Genomic DNA, 17,339 nt, shown 5'->3' on the forward strand with positions numbered 1-17,339 from the left:
GCCTCCCTCTCCGCGCCCGAGTTCCCGCGGGGAGAGCTGGTGACCTGGGCTCGAGGATGCAGAAGCACAGGCCTAGGACAGGCCAAGACCGGCTTCCCCAAGGCGGGGCGGGGGAGAAACACCTTGCCCAGGAGCTCATCCTTTCCATAACCAAACAGCATCAGAGCAAAGCTGTGGTTGATGCCATAGATGGTCCCGTCCGGCAGGAGGGTGATGAGCCCACTGATGGTGGAAAACACCCAGATGGAGGCCGAGTAGCCCCAGTCGGGGGCCGCCTCGCCGTCTGCTGCCTCCTCGCTGCCGGGTTCAGAGTTCAGCTTTAAGCTCAGAGGGAAGGTGGTACCATCCTTGGCTCTTCCAGCAGACCTCTGAATCCTGAGATTCTGAAAGAAAGACACACCACCGAGCTAACCACAGCACCTCCTGTGGCCCGAGCCTTGAGCCTTTGCTGCTTTAGATGTACGTCCACCCACGCCCATTGGCGGGTGCCCCCCAAACACCTAACTCTCCACACTGCTCTTCCTTCCACTATCTCCCCGCACCACCCCTCTCTGCCCCAGGGAACGCAGAGCCCTGACCGGGAGCTGCGGCCGGGCCGGGGGCCCTGAGCGCAGAGCACACAGGGTCCATCAAGCAAGGCGCCAGCCCTGCGGGAGCAACACCAGCAAGTTCCTCCCTGCTGTCCACCCTGGACCACTGGTGCCCCCCAGCGCCCACCTCTGTAGGCGGCCTCAGCCCCTCAGCCCCGCCCTCTGTCCTCCAGCCTGGGGGGCAGTGGCTTCCCGTAGTTGCTGACCTCTGGGCGGCTTGCCCCCCCCACACCCTCCGCCTCCTTAGCTCCTCTGTCACCCACGCAACCAAGTCCTCGCATCACGTTTCTCTGCTCAAATACTCGGGCGTATCCGGTCTCCCAAGCCAATCTCGACGGTGCGGCCTCTAACCAGAGGCTTTCTGAGTCAGCTCCCTTCCTGGTCCCAAGACGGCAAGCTGGCCCAGGCCTCATGTCTACTCCTCACTCCATACCGCCTGCCCCCTTCTCAGGGTCCACCCGCAAGACACAAGACCTGCAGAGGCCCAAGGCCTGAACGGGGGGGAGCTCCCACTGCATCAGCACAGCGCTCTGACCAGGGGCAGAACTCAAGACCCCAGGCTCCCCGTGGTAAGGGTGCAGGCCAGACCCCAGGCCCCAGGGAGCCCTGAGGAAAGAGGGGGCAGGGTGTCTGTCTCCACCTGCTGCTGGGGGTGTGAGGCGGCTCCAGCGTGGGGCTGCTGGGAAGGTGCTTGCCGTCCTGGCACACACCTCTTGTGGCCACGTGCCTGGGGTGGGCAGAGGTTTGCTTACGTTCAGTTAAGCATAAGAGGCTGCCAAATAGTCCCCTAAAGTGGTCGAACCAACTGATGCTCCAGAGCTCTGGGGTCCAAGTGGTCCCACTGCTTTAGAACAGAGTAAAGGACATAAAGAGAATAAGGTACGGGGTAGAGGTGTCCAATTGAGCTGGAAAGCCTAAAAATAGCAAAGCACCACCTCAGAGGGCTCAGCTCTCTTAGCCTAAGGCCAGTGGGAGAGCCAGGGAGTGCCTACAGGTGTCCCGAAAGAATCTGCTATTTCTTGCAGCAGCAGAGCCGACTTCAGCCCCAAATCGACCATCCGGCTGACCCTGCCGGTCGCTGGGATGTGACATCAGGTGAATTCCCAGCAACGTGATTGCTTGTGTGAGGGCTGCGTGCTAGTTGGTAAACGGAGCACCTGGAACTGGGAGGACCCAGACGAAAAGAGAACCTTCAGCCTCAAAGCTCCACTGCCCCCAGAGCTGCTGACTGACCTGCCTCCGTCTGACCTGCAGACCTGCCTCCGTCTGACCTGCAGTCCTGCCTTGGGGGGAGACCTGCCACCTGCCAATTCCCCCTGCTCCTCTCAGCCCCCAGACCTGTCAATAAAGAGACCCCAGCAGGAGCTCCAGGGAGAGGGCCGAGGGGCCGGAGCAGTCAGTCAGAGAGCCACGGAGGCTCTGAGCCTACGTCAAGACTGCAGAGCCCAGACACCTCTAAATGGAACCCGTCCCGTCATGTCCATGCACGGGCCACTCCTACTCTCAGGAAGCCTGGCCTCCATCTGCAGGCCAGGGGTTTGGGTCTAAGAACTTGATGCTCATCAGATAGAGACTCCAGCGGCCACAGGGCCCCAGCCACGGCCAGGCAGTGCAGGTGGTCGGGGGTCCTACCTTGGGGATGTGCTCGCCGGGCGGAGGGAGCTGCACAGAAGGGATAAGGTCTGTGATGCGCTGCCCGACCACTTCCTCCACAGATGTGAATCCATGCAGGTGGGCAAAGAGACAGTCACAGGACGTCACGGTTCCCTTGGAGGAAAAGCCAGCATTTTAAACCTTGTAATCAAAGTTTCTTGCGCGTCAGCTTTAAACCTCACCGAACTTCTGTGTCTTCAAGTTGAAGGCAAGGCTATCGGTGCTACCTCTCCCCCACAACCCGACCCCCACAAAGCGCAGTGGCACAAAGAACGCCGTCTTCCTCCTTCTGCCGGGCGGACCGAAACACGCATCTCTCCAGGCACCCGCAGAAGCCCATACCGCAACCACACCCACGCTTGCCTCTGAGGGCAGTCTGCACCTCAGCCACCACTCGGACAGATGTACGTGTTATCGCTTTATTGAAGTGTTGAAACAATCCTGTGAGTGTCAGGATTATATCCCAATTTTACAGGTGAGGGAACGGGGCCACAGGGAGACTGGGTTCCCTGCCCAAGTGCACACAGGTTGTCAGGGGGCTGCCGGGGGCCAACCCCCCAGAACCCCATGCCCTCTTTCTGCCCGAAGGCCCCGGTGGGGAGGCGACACGCAGCTGAGAAACAGACTCACGTTGCTCTGGAAAGCCACCCAGGCCGAGACCCTCTGCACGGGCTCCAGCACGACCACGCAGCAGAGGCTGTGCTCCTGCTTCACCCTCCGCATCCACACGGAGACCGGGATCTGCTCCCCACTGCGGCTCACGATGTCCACCTGGGGGCAGAGGGGCTCAGACCCGGCCAGAACCTGGTACGTGGGCGTTCCTGGCCGCTGCTCACCTGCCTCACGTTTCAGAAATAAACTAAAGTACAAACAAGGCTTCTGACACCTAACCTTACAGTCTCTGAGTAAATGAATGATCTATCAAAGAGTAGGTTTTTTCCATCCTCAGCCTCATGGTAACAAAGCAGGGGAAAGAGCAGTGTCTGTAACTTCTTAAAGAACAGACACCAATACATGCTGAACGTCTGAATTTTCTTCTAGGTAGTCGTCTCGTGGACGGGTAATTTTCTGGATGTAGTTGGTCCTATCTAACTCGTTTTGGTGCCTGAGGCTCAGGGCTCAGCATCTAACATGCAGGTCAGCCCATCAACGTCCAGCTTGGACACACACAGGAAGGCTCAAAGCTCCAGGGAAACCCTGCAGCAATGCCAGCCCCTCCAAGACCACCAAACAAGCAGGGCGTGGAGATGTGGATGGGAGACAACAGAACCGTGCGACTCCTCGGGAACCTGGTGTGGGCCCTGCAGGCTTGCAAGGCGGTCAAGGCTCCTCCCGACGCAGGAGTACCAGGGATGCGCCAGGCCAGCAGCAGTACCGTCTCTGTTCCCACACGGCCTCCCCCCGCCGCCCCAGGTGCTCCCCATGCCAAGGTTGAGGGCAGGACGGCGCCGGCAGTGACCACCGGCAGTCGAGAGGCCCACACTCACCACCGTGCCAAACACGACAGCAGCGTGGCCGTCGGCCTCCACGTGCTCCTCACTGAGGGCCCGCGCCACGTTGGAATCCGGCTTCAGGAAGAACTGTGTGAGCTTCTGGCCAATCAGGTCGTGGCTGCTGTACCCCAGGAGCCGGCAGGCTCTGTCGCTGGCCACCAGGATCTGAGGTCGCAGAGAGGAGGGCACCCGCGTCACCAGCAGCTCCTCTGGCTCCCGGACAGCCAAGGGGAAGGCAGCGAGGAGGTGGTGCGGGGACAGCCCAGTGACCTGTCCTTCCCGCCACGTCCTGCGGCCGTCGAGCTCCCAGCAGAGCCGCCCCGGATCATCCGGCATCTCAATCGCATGGAAACAAGAATGACCACCAGCCAGTGCAGCAACGGCACTGAGACTGAAACCACCCATCCTTCACCCGCCGAGATGCACACACCACGTCGTGAAGACCAGGCGGGAGAGACGGGGATGCACGCCCCACGGCCTGCCCGCCTGACAGTCTCAGCTCTTTGCACACAAACGTGCATGATGCAAATGCATTTAATTCAAACACTGAATATCCAGGCCTATTTTAGTTGAGCCAGTGCTTGAGCAAAAGCATGAACAGGTAAAGCACTGCTTCCCTTTCCTTGAATCTCTGCCTTGATGAGAGGATTCAATGTTTCCACTGATTAACACGGAGGTAGGTTTCCAAAGTCCTCTCTCTTTTGCTACTATGTAGGTAGAACCAGCCCCTTTTCTCATTGCACCCGAAACACTCAAGTGCCTCTGTTTGAGGTTATAGGTTGAAGGCACAGACCCCAAACTCACGGCTGGGTCGCAAACCGAAGCACATACCTCTGTGGTCTTGGCGTCCACGGTGAACACGGCCTTGCTGGGGTTGCACACAGGGGCCGGGAGCGGAGGTGTGGACAACCCTGAGGACAAGCCCTGCAGCAGGGAGCAACAGGACGTGCTGCCCAGGGACCCTGCCAGGTCCGCCTGCGCAGGCACAGCCAGCCAGTGCGATTTGCTTGTGCAAATATTTTGGGCAGCCAATGACGACAGACAGTAGGAGCTCCATCTGTCTTCTGGAAAGCAAAGGAAGGGACACTTTAAACCTTGCGTGGCTGAAACGCACAAAACACACAGTCCCCACCTCTAGCTCCTGCAAAAGGGTCCAAGGATGAAATTGACCTGCAGGGTTGTGCATCTGAACGTTCCCCAGGGGCCACCTAGACAACCACCACACAGAAGCACAAAGGACCTCAACACTGCAAACAACCTCTGAAGTCCCTTCCCACCCGCCCCTCCCAGGGGCATGCTCCCGTGTCCATCGGTCCAAGACCCACAGTCCCTCCGGCTGCTACCCCTCACCCGTCCCTGTGGAGTCTCCCAGACCCCAGAGCTCCCTGCTGTCTCACCACCTGCGCTGGGTCTCCCTCCTCCTTCACCCACAGGCTCACTCCCCACCGCGGCTCCAGAAAGTCAGTTCTCAGCAACATCGCCAGCGGCTCCCAAGTCCCAGCGGTCAACTCCCAGGCCTCGCCCCCCCCTCCCCACGCCTCAGCAGTGCTGGGCCGGGAGGGCCGCTCCCCTCCTCCCAAACTGCCTGCCCTCAGCAGGGCACCCTCTGCCCTCCACCTTCTCACCTCTCAACACTGCAGGACCCCAGGCTCATCCTCAGGACCTCCAACCATCCCTGGTGGCTTTATATACACTTCACATAGACGTGTGCTGATGGCCCCTGGGCTCCAGGTGCCGGCTCCCCCCTTTCCCAGCTCAGTGAATGTCAACTCCATCCTTCCAGCAGCTCAGAAAGCAAACAAGCGAACAGGACTCTTCCCTGCTCTCCATTCTGGGCCCTCAGAGAGGACGCCTGGCTTTCCCAGTCAGCGGGCCCACCCTGACCATCCTTTGAGGCTAGAAACCACATGGTCATCTGCCCTGGGCCTCCTCTTCCCAGGCAGCCAGTGCCAAGCTCAATCCAACCACCCTCGGGCCTCAGGACAAGCACTGAGGCGCCAGCTCTGCCTCTTCCTCCCACCCCTCGCCGGCCAGCGCCCCCGGCTGGAGCCCTCACTCCTGGGGCACCTGCCCGCCTCACAGACCAGCGAGGCCACCGCCACAGCATCTGTCTCCTGAGCACAGCTGGCCCCTCCAGATCCTCCTACCCTCTCCCGGAGACCAGAACCCCCCCCGCTTCCCCTGCAGCCCTTTCCCCCAGCTCCAGCCACCTCCCCGTCGTCCTAACAGGCTTCCCCGCGGTCCGGGCCTCCCACCCCCAGCAAGCACCTGCCGGTGCCCAGGTACGCCCTCCGACGATAAGCCACCGAGGCAGAGCAGCGCCTTCCTCCTGGCTGGGTCTGGGCCCCGCAGGCACCAGCTGATGCAGAGAAATAAGGAAGGGGGGGCAGTGGCACCTCCCACTTCTCGGCCAACCCCGGGCACTGCCGCCCGCAAGCCCGTCTAACCCGCCTGCATCCTGCATCCGGGAGGAAAGCAGGAGCCTGGGCGCGGTCAGCCAGCATGCGCCGAACCCAGTGAATAAAACTGAGTTCTGGCTCGCGCAGCCCACCCGGCCCAGCCCGGCCGTCTCACACACCCCGGAGCGAGAAACCCCGACCCTGGACCGCAGGCCAATTCCAACCACCGCCTGAAAAGGAGTTTCCTGCACAAGAATCACAGCAGAACAAACGTGGCAGGAGAGGGTCCTGCCGGCATCGCCTGAAACGAAGGCCTTTTCTCTGCAGGAGCAGAGCCCCTGAGTGGAGCCAAGCGTGGCCCCCACCTTCACACGCAAGGCGGACGCCCCTGGCGATAAGAAGGGCTGCTTACCGGACAGCGCCATCCTGCTCTGGCAGAGCTTCGACAGCCCGTTCCTTCTGCTCGGCTGTCTGTGGGCCAAGGACCAGGACTTGCTGGGCTCGGAGGCGGTCTGCACAGCAGGGCTCTCTGGCGGCACTGCCAGAGAGAGGCTCCCACCCTGGCCCCGGCGGTCCTCTTCTGAGGCCATGGAGCCGCTGTCCTCCACCGGGAGCTGGTGGGCCAGCGGGACCATCGTCCACCGGAAAATGAAGTGAACGGATCAGCGTCTGCAAGGCAACAACAAAGGCAGTTTAGCCAACTAATTCTTCACAAGGCTGAGCTCAGCTCAGCCCCAAAAGACTCACAGGCTCCCGAGAGCCATCCTGGGTCAGAGCCTACGAAGCAAGGATAGTCGGACGGAGAGAAGTGCATAGGAAGGGATGAGAAAGAGAGAAGGAGAGGGGGGGAAACCAGAACAGAGTGGGAAGGAGCCGTGAAGGACACTTTGCACTACAGTACAGACCCACCGCCAGGAGGCCCAGGCCAGGGGCCTTGATGAAGGAGGAGGCCAGGGCCAGGGCGACGTGCCCCTAGAGCCTACACCCCACTTCTGGATCACCTTCTGGGCATGCGGAACCCAGAGCTCCCGGCCAGAGGGCCTGGAGCCCACTCTCCAGACCTGCACCGGCCTCTTCCCCTCATCAGTCCTCCCATATTACAGCACCCACCGACCCAAGGACAGGCCGAGGAGCAGCCCTGCTCCAACGATAAGAAGGCAGAGGGAGACCAAGCTTCGACAGCAGGCCTCCCAACACAGGATGGACCTGGCAGCTGTCCCTTCCCATGCCACCACATTACAGCAAAGAACTCTAAGGAAGCCCAACCCATGCATCCCACCCTGGCTGCAAAGTCATCATAAAGATTCATCAGGGTAGGAGGGCAGTGCCTTTCACAGTGAACAGTCTGTGGGCTGATTTATCATTTTGCATACAGTGATAACAATGTGGGGTCTCTGGTACGCTCATGCCCCAGGTCCCTCAGATGTTAACATTAGGGCCTGGCAATGCCCACCTAGGCTGCGCGCTGACCTCGGTGGTAATGGGGGGCCCCCTAGACAGAGGGAAAACTGGAGGTCCCACTAAGACCTGTGTGGAAGGATCATGACATCAAAACACGCCACAGAGCTACATAAACAAAGGTCATTGCAGATAGAGGAACAAAAATAGCCAATAGAACATAGTCAATCTCAGAAACAGAGCGAAGGGACACTGGCACACAGTGAAGAGCAGTAGGGCACCGCCAGCATGTTCCCCAGCTCGGCGAGGCCCTGGACAGCACCTGACCTTCCAGTTCCAGTTTCCTCATGTGTAAGGTGTGATTAACAATAATCCACACCTCATAATACTCTTGTGAGGATTCAGAGACCTAAGTTGGGGCTGGCATACTGTAAGTGCTTAATAACTGTGATCTGCTAGTTCTCAATGGAATTAGAATAATTAGTTTGGGGCAAAATTGCATCCCTATGACTTTCCATGTGCAAAAATTAGTTCCAGATGAATTAAAGAACAAAAGACAAAAGTTCTAGGAAAAAAATAAGACTAAGAATATAGTGGACTGGATAACTCTTTGTGGCCCTTGCATTTTAGAACAACTAGGTCTCACCACGAATATGGTGGCCATGGCATCTGTGAGCTACCTGAAAGTAGGAGAAACTTCCAAAAGGTAAAAACAATACACATGAGCTGAAACCAGAACTGGGAGAGTGAGTCACCTCAAGAGACAAGAGAGTTACCCTTAGACTCCTAAAAGAAGCCAGGGACCCTTGAAGAGGGGCAGTGTGGCCCTAATTCAGTAGCACCCCCAAGATCCTGGCAAAAGCAATCCTCTCAGAAACAAAGCATCCTAAAGAGGCCTGAGATTTTCCAAAGATTAAGATTAACCAAATATGCTCTCTTTCAATTAAACAGATAAGAAAACAAAATACCATGAGTGAAGTCTGCAGAAAAATCGAACAACAAAGTCATTTACACAGGAAGACTAAATGGTAGAAATAACTGCAAATGTGTTTAAAACTATAAAAGATGGAGTTTTTTGCTCACAAAAGTGAGCAAACAAGAGTTTCTCAAAATAACTAGGAAGATATTGAAAGAATCAAACCAGCTTTTCAGAAATTAATTTTTTTTTTTTTTTTTTTTTTTTGCGGTACGCGGGCCTCTCACTGCTGTGGCCTCTCCCGTCGCGGAGCACAGGCTCCGGACGCGCAGGCCCAGCAGCCATGGCTCACGGGCCCAGCCACTCCACGGCATGTGGGATCTTCCCGGACCGGGGCAGGAACCCGTGTCCCCTGCATCGGCAGGCGGACTCCCAACCACTGCGCCACCAGGGAAGCCCAGAAATTAATTTTTTTTTAAACCAGTAGAGCTTAAGTTCAGTAGAACTGGAAGGTTGTAGGAAACAGAGATTTTGCTCTTAAAGGTTGTGCACAGACTCTCACACACTCTGAAATCCAGCACAAAGGCAGTGGTTTCAAAGGAGCCTGGGCCAACCCACTTGTTGATCTTAGAGAGGCTCCTGGAAAGGCAGGGGCAGCTGCGGCTCACCCTGGGGACTGGGACACTGGCTGCAGCCATTTCTGTGATTGTGTTCCACAGTGCTGACACCAGGGCTGGTGGGTACAATTTTGGAATCCTCCCTCTAGCCTAGTAGCACCAGGTGCTCTGTCCATCCCACCAGCGTGCCCACAGCCACTTCACGTGGCTGGACCTCACAAGCAGCTGGGCTGGGGCCCAGTTCCACACAGCAGCACACCCACAGCAGCGGGCCCCACCACAAAAGAAGGGTGCACGCAGCCCACATAGGGAGCACCCCTGAAGCATCTGGCTCTGGTGGCCAGAGGGGAGTGTGCTGCTGAGTCCCACAGGACACCTCTCACATAAGGCCACTTCTCCAAGGCTGGGAGACATAACCAACCTACCTAAAACAAAGAAATAAAGATTAGCAAAATCAAGAGACAGAGGAATATATTCCAAATGAAAAACCTCAGAGAAAGGACTAAATGGATATGAGTAATCACCTGATAAAAGACTCCAAGGTAATGATCATAAAGATGCCCACAGGATTCAGGAGGAGAACGGATAAGCACAGTGAGAAGTTCAACAAAGAGTTAGAAAATATACAGAAGAACCAATCAGAACTAAAGAATACAATAAATGAAAAAATACACTAGAAGGAATCAACAGTAGATTAGATGACAGAGGAACAGATCAGCGATCTGGAAGACAGAGTAGTAGAAATCACCCAAGCTGAACAGAAAAAATAAAAAAGAATTAATAAAAATGAGAATAGTTTCAGGGACCTCTGGAACAACTACAAGCATACTAACATTCAAATTAGAGGGGTTCCAGAAAGAGAAGGGAGAGAGAAAGGGCAGAGAACTTATTTGAAAAAATAATAGCAGAAAAATTCTTCAACCTGGGGAAGGAAACAGACATCCAGGTCCAGGAAGCATAGAAAGCCCCAAAAAAGATGAACACAAAGAGGTACACACTGTAATTAAAAGACCCACTGTAATTAAAATGTCAAAAGTTAAAGATAAATAGAAAATCTTAAAAGCAGCAAGAGAAAAACCATTGGTTACATACAAAGGAATTCCCAGAAGACCATCAGGTGACTTTTCGGCAGAAATTCTGCAGGCCGGAAGGGAGCAGCACCATATATTCAAAGTGATGAAAGGAAAAAACCTACAACGGAGAATACTCTATTTGGCAAGGCTAACATTCAGATTTGAAGGAGAGATAAGGCGTTTTACAGACAAGCAAAAGCTAAGCAAGTTCAGCACCACTAAACCAGCCTTACAGAAATGTTACAGGGACTTCCCTAAACAGAAGAGAAAAGGCCACAACTAGACATTTTTAAACTGTGAAAGAAAAAAAATCCCACTGGTAAAGGCAAACATAGAAAAGGGAGTGGATCAACCACTTATAAAGCTAGTAGAAAGGTTGAAAGACAGAAGTAGTAAAATCACCTATACCTATAATAAGTAGTTAAGGGATACACAAAATAAAAGATGTGAAATATGACGTCAGTAACATAAAATGTGGCATGGGGAGGGAACAAAATGGAGGACTTTTAGAATGCACTTGAACTTAAGCAACTATCAACTTAAAATAATCACATATACATATAGGTTGTTATATATGAATCTCATGACAATCACAAACAAAAAACCCTATAATACATAAACAAAGAGAAAGAAATTGAAACATAACACTAAAGATAGTCACAAAAATCACAAGGTAAGAGAGCAAGAGAAGAGGAAAGAAACAGAGAAGCACTACAAAAACAATCAGAAAACAATTAACAAAATGGCAGTAAGTACATACCTATGAATAATTATTTTAAATGTAAATGGACCAAATGCTCCAATCAAAAAAAATAAAGTGGCTGAATGAATGAAAAAACAAGATCCATATATATGCTGCCTACAAGAGACTCACTCCAGATCTAAAGACACTCACAGACAGAAGTGAAGGAGCAAGAAAAAGGTATTTCATGCAAATGGAAATAAAAAAAAGCTAGGGTAGAAATACTTATATCAGATAAGATAAACTTTAAAACAAAGACTGTAACAAGAGGCAAAGAAGGGCATTACAAAATGATAAAGTGACTCAATCCAACAGGAAGATATAACACTTGTAAATATATATATACCCAATCTAGGAGTACCTAAATACATAAAACAAATATTAACAGACATAAAGGGAGATAAATAGGTGGTAACATAATAACAGCAGAGGACTTTAACACCCCCAGTCACATCAATGGACAGATCATCCAGACAGAAAATCAATAAGGAAACACTGGCCTTAAATGACACATTAGATCAGACTGACTTAATAGACATATGGAGAACACTTCATCCAAAAACAGCACAATACACATTCTTTTCAAGTGCACATGGAACATTCTCCAGGATAGATCACATGAAAGGCCACAAACACACCTCAGTAAATTTAAGAAGACTGAAATCATATCAAGCATCTTTTCTGACCACAACATCATGAAATGAAAAATGAATTACAAGAAAAAAAATGGAAAAACACAAACATGTGGAGGCTAAACAGCCTACTTAACAACCAATGGATCAATAAAGGAATCAAAGAGGAAATGAAAGAAGAAAAAAAAAACCTCAAGACAAATGAAAACAGAAACACAATGAGCCAAAATCTATGGGACACAGCAAAAGCAGTTCCAAGAGGGAAGATTATAGTAATTCACGTTTACCTCAACAAACAAGAAAAATCTTAAATAAACAATCTAACATTACACCTAAAGGAAACAGAATAAGAAGAACAAAGCCCAAAGTTAGTAGAAGGAAAGAAATAATAAAGATCAGAGTGGAAACAGAGATAAAAAATTAACAAGATCAATGAAACTAAGAGCTGGTTCTTTCAAAAGATTAAACAAAACTTATAAACCTTTAGCCAGATTCATCAAGGAAAAAAAAAAAAGAGAGGGTACAGATAAATAAACTCAGAAATGAAACAGGAGTTACAACTGACACCACAGAAATACAAAGGACCATAAGAGATTACTATAAAAAATTATACACCAACAAATTGGACAATCTAGAAGAAAGGGATAAATTCCTAGAAACATACAATGTTCCAAGTGACTGAATCAGGAAGAAATAGAAATCTGTACAGACTGATTACTGGTAGTGAAACTGCATCAGTAATCAGAACACTCCCAACAAACAAAACACCAGGACCAGATGGCTTCACAGGTGAATTCTACCAAGAAGAGTCAATACCTATCTTCTTCAAACTATTCCAAAAAATTGAAAAGCAAGAATCACTCCCAAATTCATTCTACAAGGCCAGCATTACCCTGATACCAAAACCAGACAAAGACACTACAAAAACAACCACAGGCCAATATCCCTGACAAACACAGATGCAAAAATCCTCAACAAAATACCAGCAAACTGAATTCAACAATACATTGAAAGGATCATACATCATAAGCAGGTGAGATTTATCCCAGAGATGCAAGGGTGGTTCAGTATCTGCAGATCAATCAACATGATACACCACATTAACAAGACAAAAGATTAAAATCCTACAATCATCTTAATAGATGCAGAAAAAACATTTGACAAAATCCAATTTCCATTTATGACAAAAAATTTTAACAAAGTGGGTATACTGGGAATATACCTCAACATAATAAAGGTCATATATGACAAAACCACACCTAATGTCATACTCAATGGTGAAAAGTTGAAAGCTTTTCGTCTAAGATTGGGAAGAAGACAAGGATGCCTACTCTCACCACTTTTATTCAACATAGTATTAGAAGTCCAAGCCTAAGCAATCAGACAAGAAAAAGAAACAAAAGGTATTCAAACTGGAATGGAAAAATTAAAATTGTCACTATTTGCAGATGACATGACAGTATATATTAAAAACCTTAAAGATCCCACCAAAAAACTATTAAAATTAACAAGTGAATTCAGTAAGGTTACAGGATACAAAATTATATAGACATACATATATATATATACACATATGATCGAATATTACTCTGTCAAAAAAAGAATGAAATCTTGCTATTTGCAACAACATGGAAGGATCTAGATGTTATTATGCTAAGCAAAATAAGTCAGAGAAAGACAAATACCATATGATTTCACTTATATGTGGCTCTAAAAAACAAAACAAATGTAGAAACAAAACAGAAAGACTCATAAGTACAGAGAAAAAACCTGGTGGCGGCCAGAAGGGAGGTAGCTGGGGGGATTAGTGAAATAGGTGAGGGAGATTAAGAGGTACAAACTCCCAGTTATACCATAAGTAAGTCACAGGGATGTAATGTAGGGAATATAGTCAACAGTATTGTAATAATTTTGTATGATGACAGACGGTTACTAAACTTATTGTGGAGATCATTTCCTAAAGTATATAATTGTCAAACCACTATGTTGTACACCTGAAACCAATACTGTATGCCAACTATATTTCAATTTTAAAAAAGGAAAAGAAAAAGAAAAATGGGCAATAGATAGAAACAAGAATTTCACAAGAGAAAATCCTATAAACCTATGATAAGAAGCTTAACTTTACTGGCATAATCATGACAATTTTACACCTACTAAATCAGCAAAAATTAAGAACCTAAAAATTCTAATACCAAATGTTGATAAAGATGTGGATCAATGGGAAGGCTAACAAATTAATATAATCTCTTTAGAAAACAATTTAAGTCAAACATTCTCCTCTGACAGTACTTTCCACTCTTAGATTTATATTCTATAGATATTCTTACACATAGGTAGCAAGTCACACTCAAGAACGTTCAGGGCTGTATGGTTCATACGGCAAAAGAAAAAAGAAAAGAAAAAACCTAAACATTTAGCAATTAGAAAATAGATTTAAAATCCTGGTATATTCATGCTATGAATTATAGCAGTGAAAACAAATTCTATACACACAAGGATAAATGTTAGCAATATAAGTGAAAAAAACCAAGTTATGAAAGACTATCGGCAATAGGATTCCCTTTCTATCATACCCCCCTCATCTAAGTATATTGTTTAGGGGTACACAGTTACGTGACAAACCCAAACTTCAGGCAGATGTCCTATGAGGGTCCAGCAGCGAGCTGCAATGAGGGAGGGCACAACGGCACAGGGTCTCCCAGTTCCTAATTTGGGTGGTGAGTTTAAACACGTTCATTTTACTGTTTTGATTTGTGACTCATATTGCAAATGAATCAACTAGTATATACTGGAAAATTGAGATGTTTTACATGTACATGTTTATATCCCGCACAGGACCCTAAAAAGCAATAGCTGGCTATGAACCAAATGGTGAGTAGGAAGCAAGAAAGAAGCAAAATAATAAACTTATTAGAATGTGTTGCTCTCCTTCAAGTAGCAACATTTAAATGTCACAGGTTGATATTCCCTTCTTTAAGCATCTCAATGCACTAATTATTCTGCAATAACTAACAACATGATCATATTTCAGTTTTCCACTTCTATAGCCAGCCTATAGACAAAGCCCAGAAGACTTGATTACGACTTCAGACTACACAGTAAGTGCTATAAAACTTTACTTTGTAAAAGAAAGTAATAAAACTCTTCAGAATACATTGTAAATATTACAAAAGTTTACTTTGTATAATAAAACTGACAAGAAACAGGGAGAGGAAGGAAGGAAATGTGGAGAGAGGAGGAGGGAACAAAATGTTTTGTCCTTCCTGGGGGGAAGTAAATAGTGTCTAAAGTTGATAAATTAAGAAATGGACACAGAAAAGACAATCCGTTTTCCCTTGGTGCCTCCTGTGCTGTTCGCAGTCTGCCGAGCTAGTTCAGCATTGCACAGCACATTCAGGCCACAGCCCCAGGCTGGCCCCTGAGAACACAGACCCTAGCTTCACACAGCCTTAGATCTCTTCCTTTTTTACAAGTTCAGTTTTGACTCAGGCCTAATCCAGGACTAGGTTTTTAGAATAGGTGTTGTTTTTTTGCTGTGTGTGTGTTTTCTTTTTTTGGGGGGAGGGGTATTATTTTGTTTTGTTTTGTAGCCACTCTGAGCAGAAGATGTGGGAAGCTGGACCCAGAGAGCACCTGATGGTGCTTCAGAGCAATCCTACTCCCGTTGCTAGTTTTGATTCCAGAAGGTGTAAGTGACACTCCCCACCCCCCACCAAACAGAAGGAGAGGTTTGCAGGGAGCTTCTGGAATAGTACTCCTTGCTCTTATGGGTGAACTTCTGGAGGCCACCGACTTTCTCCCACTAGAACAAACGCTAGGAAGCAAATAGCTCCAAACGCTCCCACCACTGCTATACAACCGAGAGCAGAACCAGCCTCAGGATGAAGCTAACACGGTGGTGAGCAGAGCTGAAAATGGCAAGATGTCATTTTGAACCACTGGATGAACCTACCATAAAACATGCCTTTCTCTGGACTTTAGGCTTGGGGGCCAATAACTTCACTCACCGTCAGACCCATTTTGAGACTATCTCTCTGTTTCTTGCATCAAGGAATCCTACAGAGTATCCAGGATGATGGCTGCTGTGAGGGAGGGTGTAAGCAAAGGCACCTCTCAGACCTGAAAGGTCCTCAAAGGCATCCTGGAGGAGGCACCAGCAGGGCTGAGCCCAGCAAGGTAGAGTAAAGAAGCCTCCCAGGCAGAACCACAGTAAGTGAAAGATTCCCACAGAGCCCTTGGGGAGGAGTTCAGCGCACAGGAGTCGGTGGGGATGGGCCTGGAGAAGCTGGTTGGGATTCCCAGGGCCTCCTATGCCGGCCCAAGCAGTATGGATCTTATCTAGACGTCTATGCTTGTAAGTCACCTGACCAGTGGGGGAGGAGGGGGGAGTTACAGTCATCCAGGCAAAAAATTATAAGGTCTTAACTTAAAGCAACACCAGAAAGACGGAGAGGAAAAGCCACAAGAGAAATTAGACATAGAATTGATATAGGATTACTGGGCGAGACGTGGAAGGTAAGGGAATAAAAGTCATCAAGACCGCATCCCAAGGCCTCGGCCCTTGTCTAGGAAAAGAAACACTGGTGAGGAGGTTAAAGATAAAGCCCAGGTGTGTAGTGGGGACGTCAGGAAGCATGGACACGGCGCTACAGCCCATGGCTCGCCCCCCAAACGTCTACTGAGAAGCTCCTACGTGCCGGGCACCGTGAGCCGAGAGCGAGACGCGGTCTGCCTCCTCCTGGCCCCCTTCCAGTAGGGGGACAAGGCACACACAGTCGCTCTAGGGTCGAGGACGGAGCGCCAGGTGGGGCCAGGCCGAGCCCAAGACCCCGAGGCGCGCAGACAGAAGGGCGCGGGCGCGGCCGGGGGCAAACGGCCGCAGGGCGGCAAGCGGACGGGCACGCGGGCGGCGCGGGGTCGCGGGCCGGCTCCCCCTGTGCGGGTAGCTCACCTGAGGCCGCAGAGAGTCACGCGCCGACCTCCCAACACCCGCCGGGAGGGAGCCCATCCGCGCCTCCAGCCCCACCGACCAATGGCAGAGCGACCGATGCCGACTGACAGTACTCACGGGCCAACCGCTAGCGCCTGTGGGCGGGGACGCAGCGAGCCCGGGAGGAGACGCCCGCGCTAACGGTTGCTAGGGACGCACCGGAGTCTGTCTAAGGCGCCTCGGAGGAGCCAAAAGAGACAGGGCCTCCACCAGCACGGTCCGCGGACGCCGTTTCCTCTGGTCTCAGGAAGGGTGAGCAGCGCGGAGCTCGCCCCTCGGAGACCTCGACCTGAAGGCGGGGAGCGCAGGGCTGCTCCCTCACGGCCCACGATGCCCGCGGAGCCGGGGGCCAACGTGGGCTACGGCGCCCTCAGTGGCCGGGTCGGCGTCCCGGGCCCCGAGCGGCTCTCCCGGCACTTCGGGCGGACCCGGTAGCGGACAGGCCCCGGGCCCGAAACAAGCGCGGGCGCCCTGCGCTAAGCGTTGACTGGAAGTGGCCTCTTCACACGGGCTCAGTACGCGCGGCGACGCTGGAACAATGTCGGCACATTGTGCAGACGCAGACGCTGAGGCCCGGAGGGGCCGGGGATGCGCTCGATTGGCCCGCACTTTGCAGCCCCACGCAGGGACCCGCCCCGCCGTGTCTGGCTACCAGCCCACGAGCCCAGAGCGGCTCCCAGACTCCTCTCCGCTCTCCTGCAGGCTCGGCTCCGTGCGTGCGGCCCCGACTATCCCTGCCCTCAACCCGCTCCTCGCCTTCAAAGCCTCCCGAGCGCTAATTACCTGTCCTCCGGGTGCTGTGGCTGGCGGCGCGGGGGCTGAGGGCGGGCTCG

The 17,339-nt window shown here is 51.0% G+C and overlaps 1 protein-coding gene across 10 annotated transcripts in view; it reads right to left on the reverse strand.

Annotated features, from left to right (window-relative positions):
• Positions 1–17,339, reverse strand: part of PASK (PAS domain containing serine/threonine kinase) — a 40,561-nt gene that overhangs the window by 22,127 nt on the left and 1,095 nt on the right. For 2 of the 10 annotated variants that reach the window (XR_004482140.2, XM_049712563.1), the window contains exons 1-7: positions 16,666–17,180; positions 6,548–6,804; positions 4,568–4,800; positions 3,731–3,901; positions 2,874–3,014; positions 2,223–2,357; positions 123–383 (exon numbers count right to left, since the gene is read on the reverse strand). Coding sequence is in view for 8 of the 10 variants with exons in the window: in XM_049712563.1 (XP_049568520.1) it covers positions 123–383; positions 2,223–2,357; positions 2,874–3,014; positions 3,731–3,901; positions 4,568–4,800; positions 6,548–6,770 (1,164 nt within the window). In the remaining 2 variants the exon portion in view is untranslated. Of the gene's footprint in view, positions 1–122; positions 384–2,222; positions 2,358–2,873; positions 3,015–3,730; positions 3,902–4,567; positions 4,801–6,547; positions 6,805–16,467; positions 17,183–17,289; positions 17,330–17,339 lie in introns of those variants that run through there. The other 8 variants (XR_004482143.2, XM_049712562.1, XM_033423723.2 and 5 more) reach the window with 8 other exon arrangements.

The sequence above is a fragment of the Orcinus orca genome, chromosome 7 (assembly GCF_937001465.1).
Source record: "Orcinus orca chromosome 7, mOrcOrc1.1, whole genome shotgun sequence".
Taxonomy (NCBI): Eukaryota; Metazoa; Chordata; class Mammalia; order Artiodactyla; family Delphinidae; genus Orcinus; species Orcinus orca.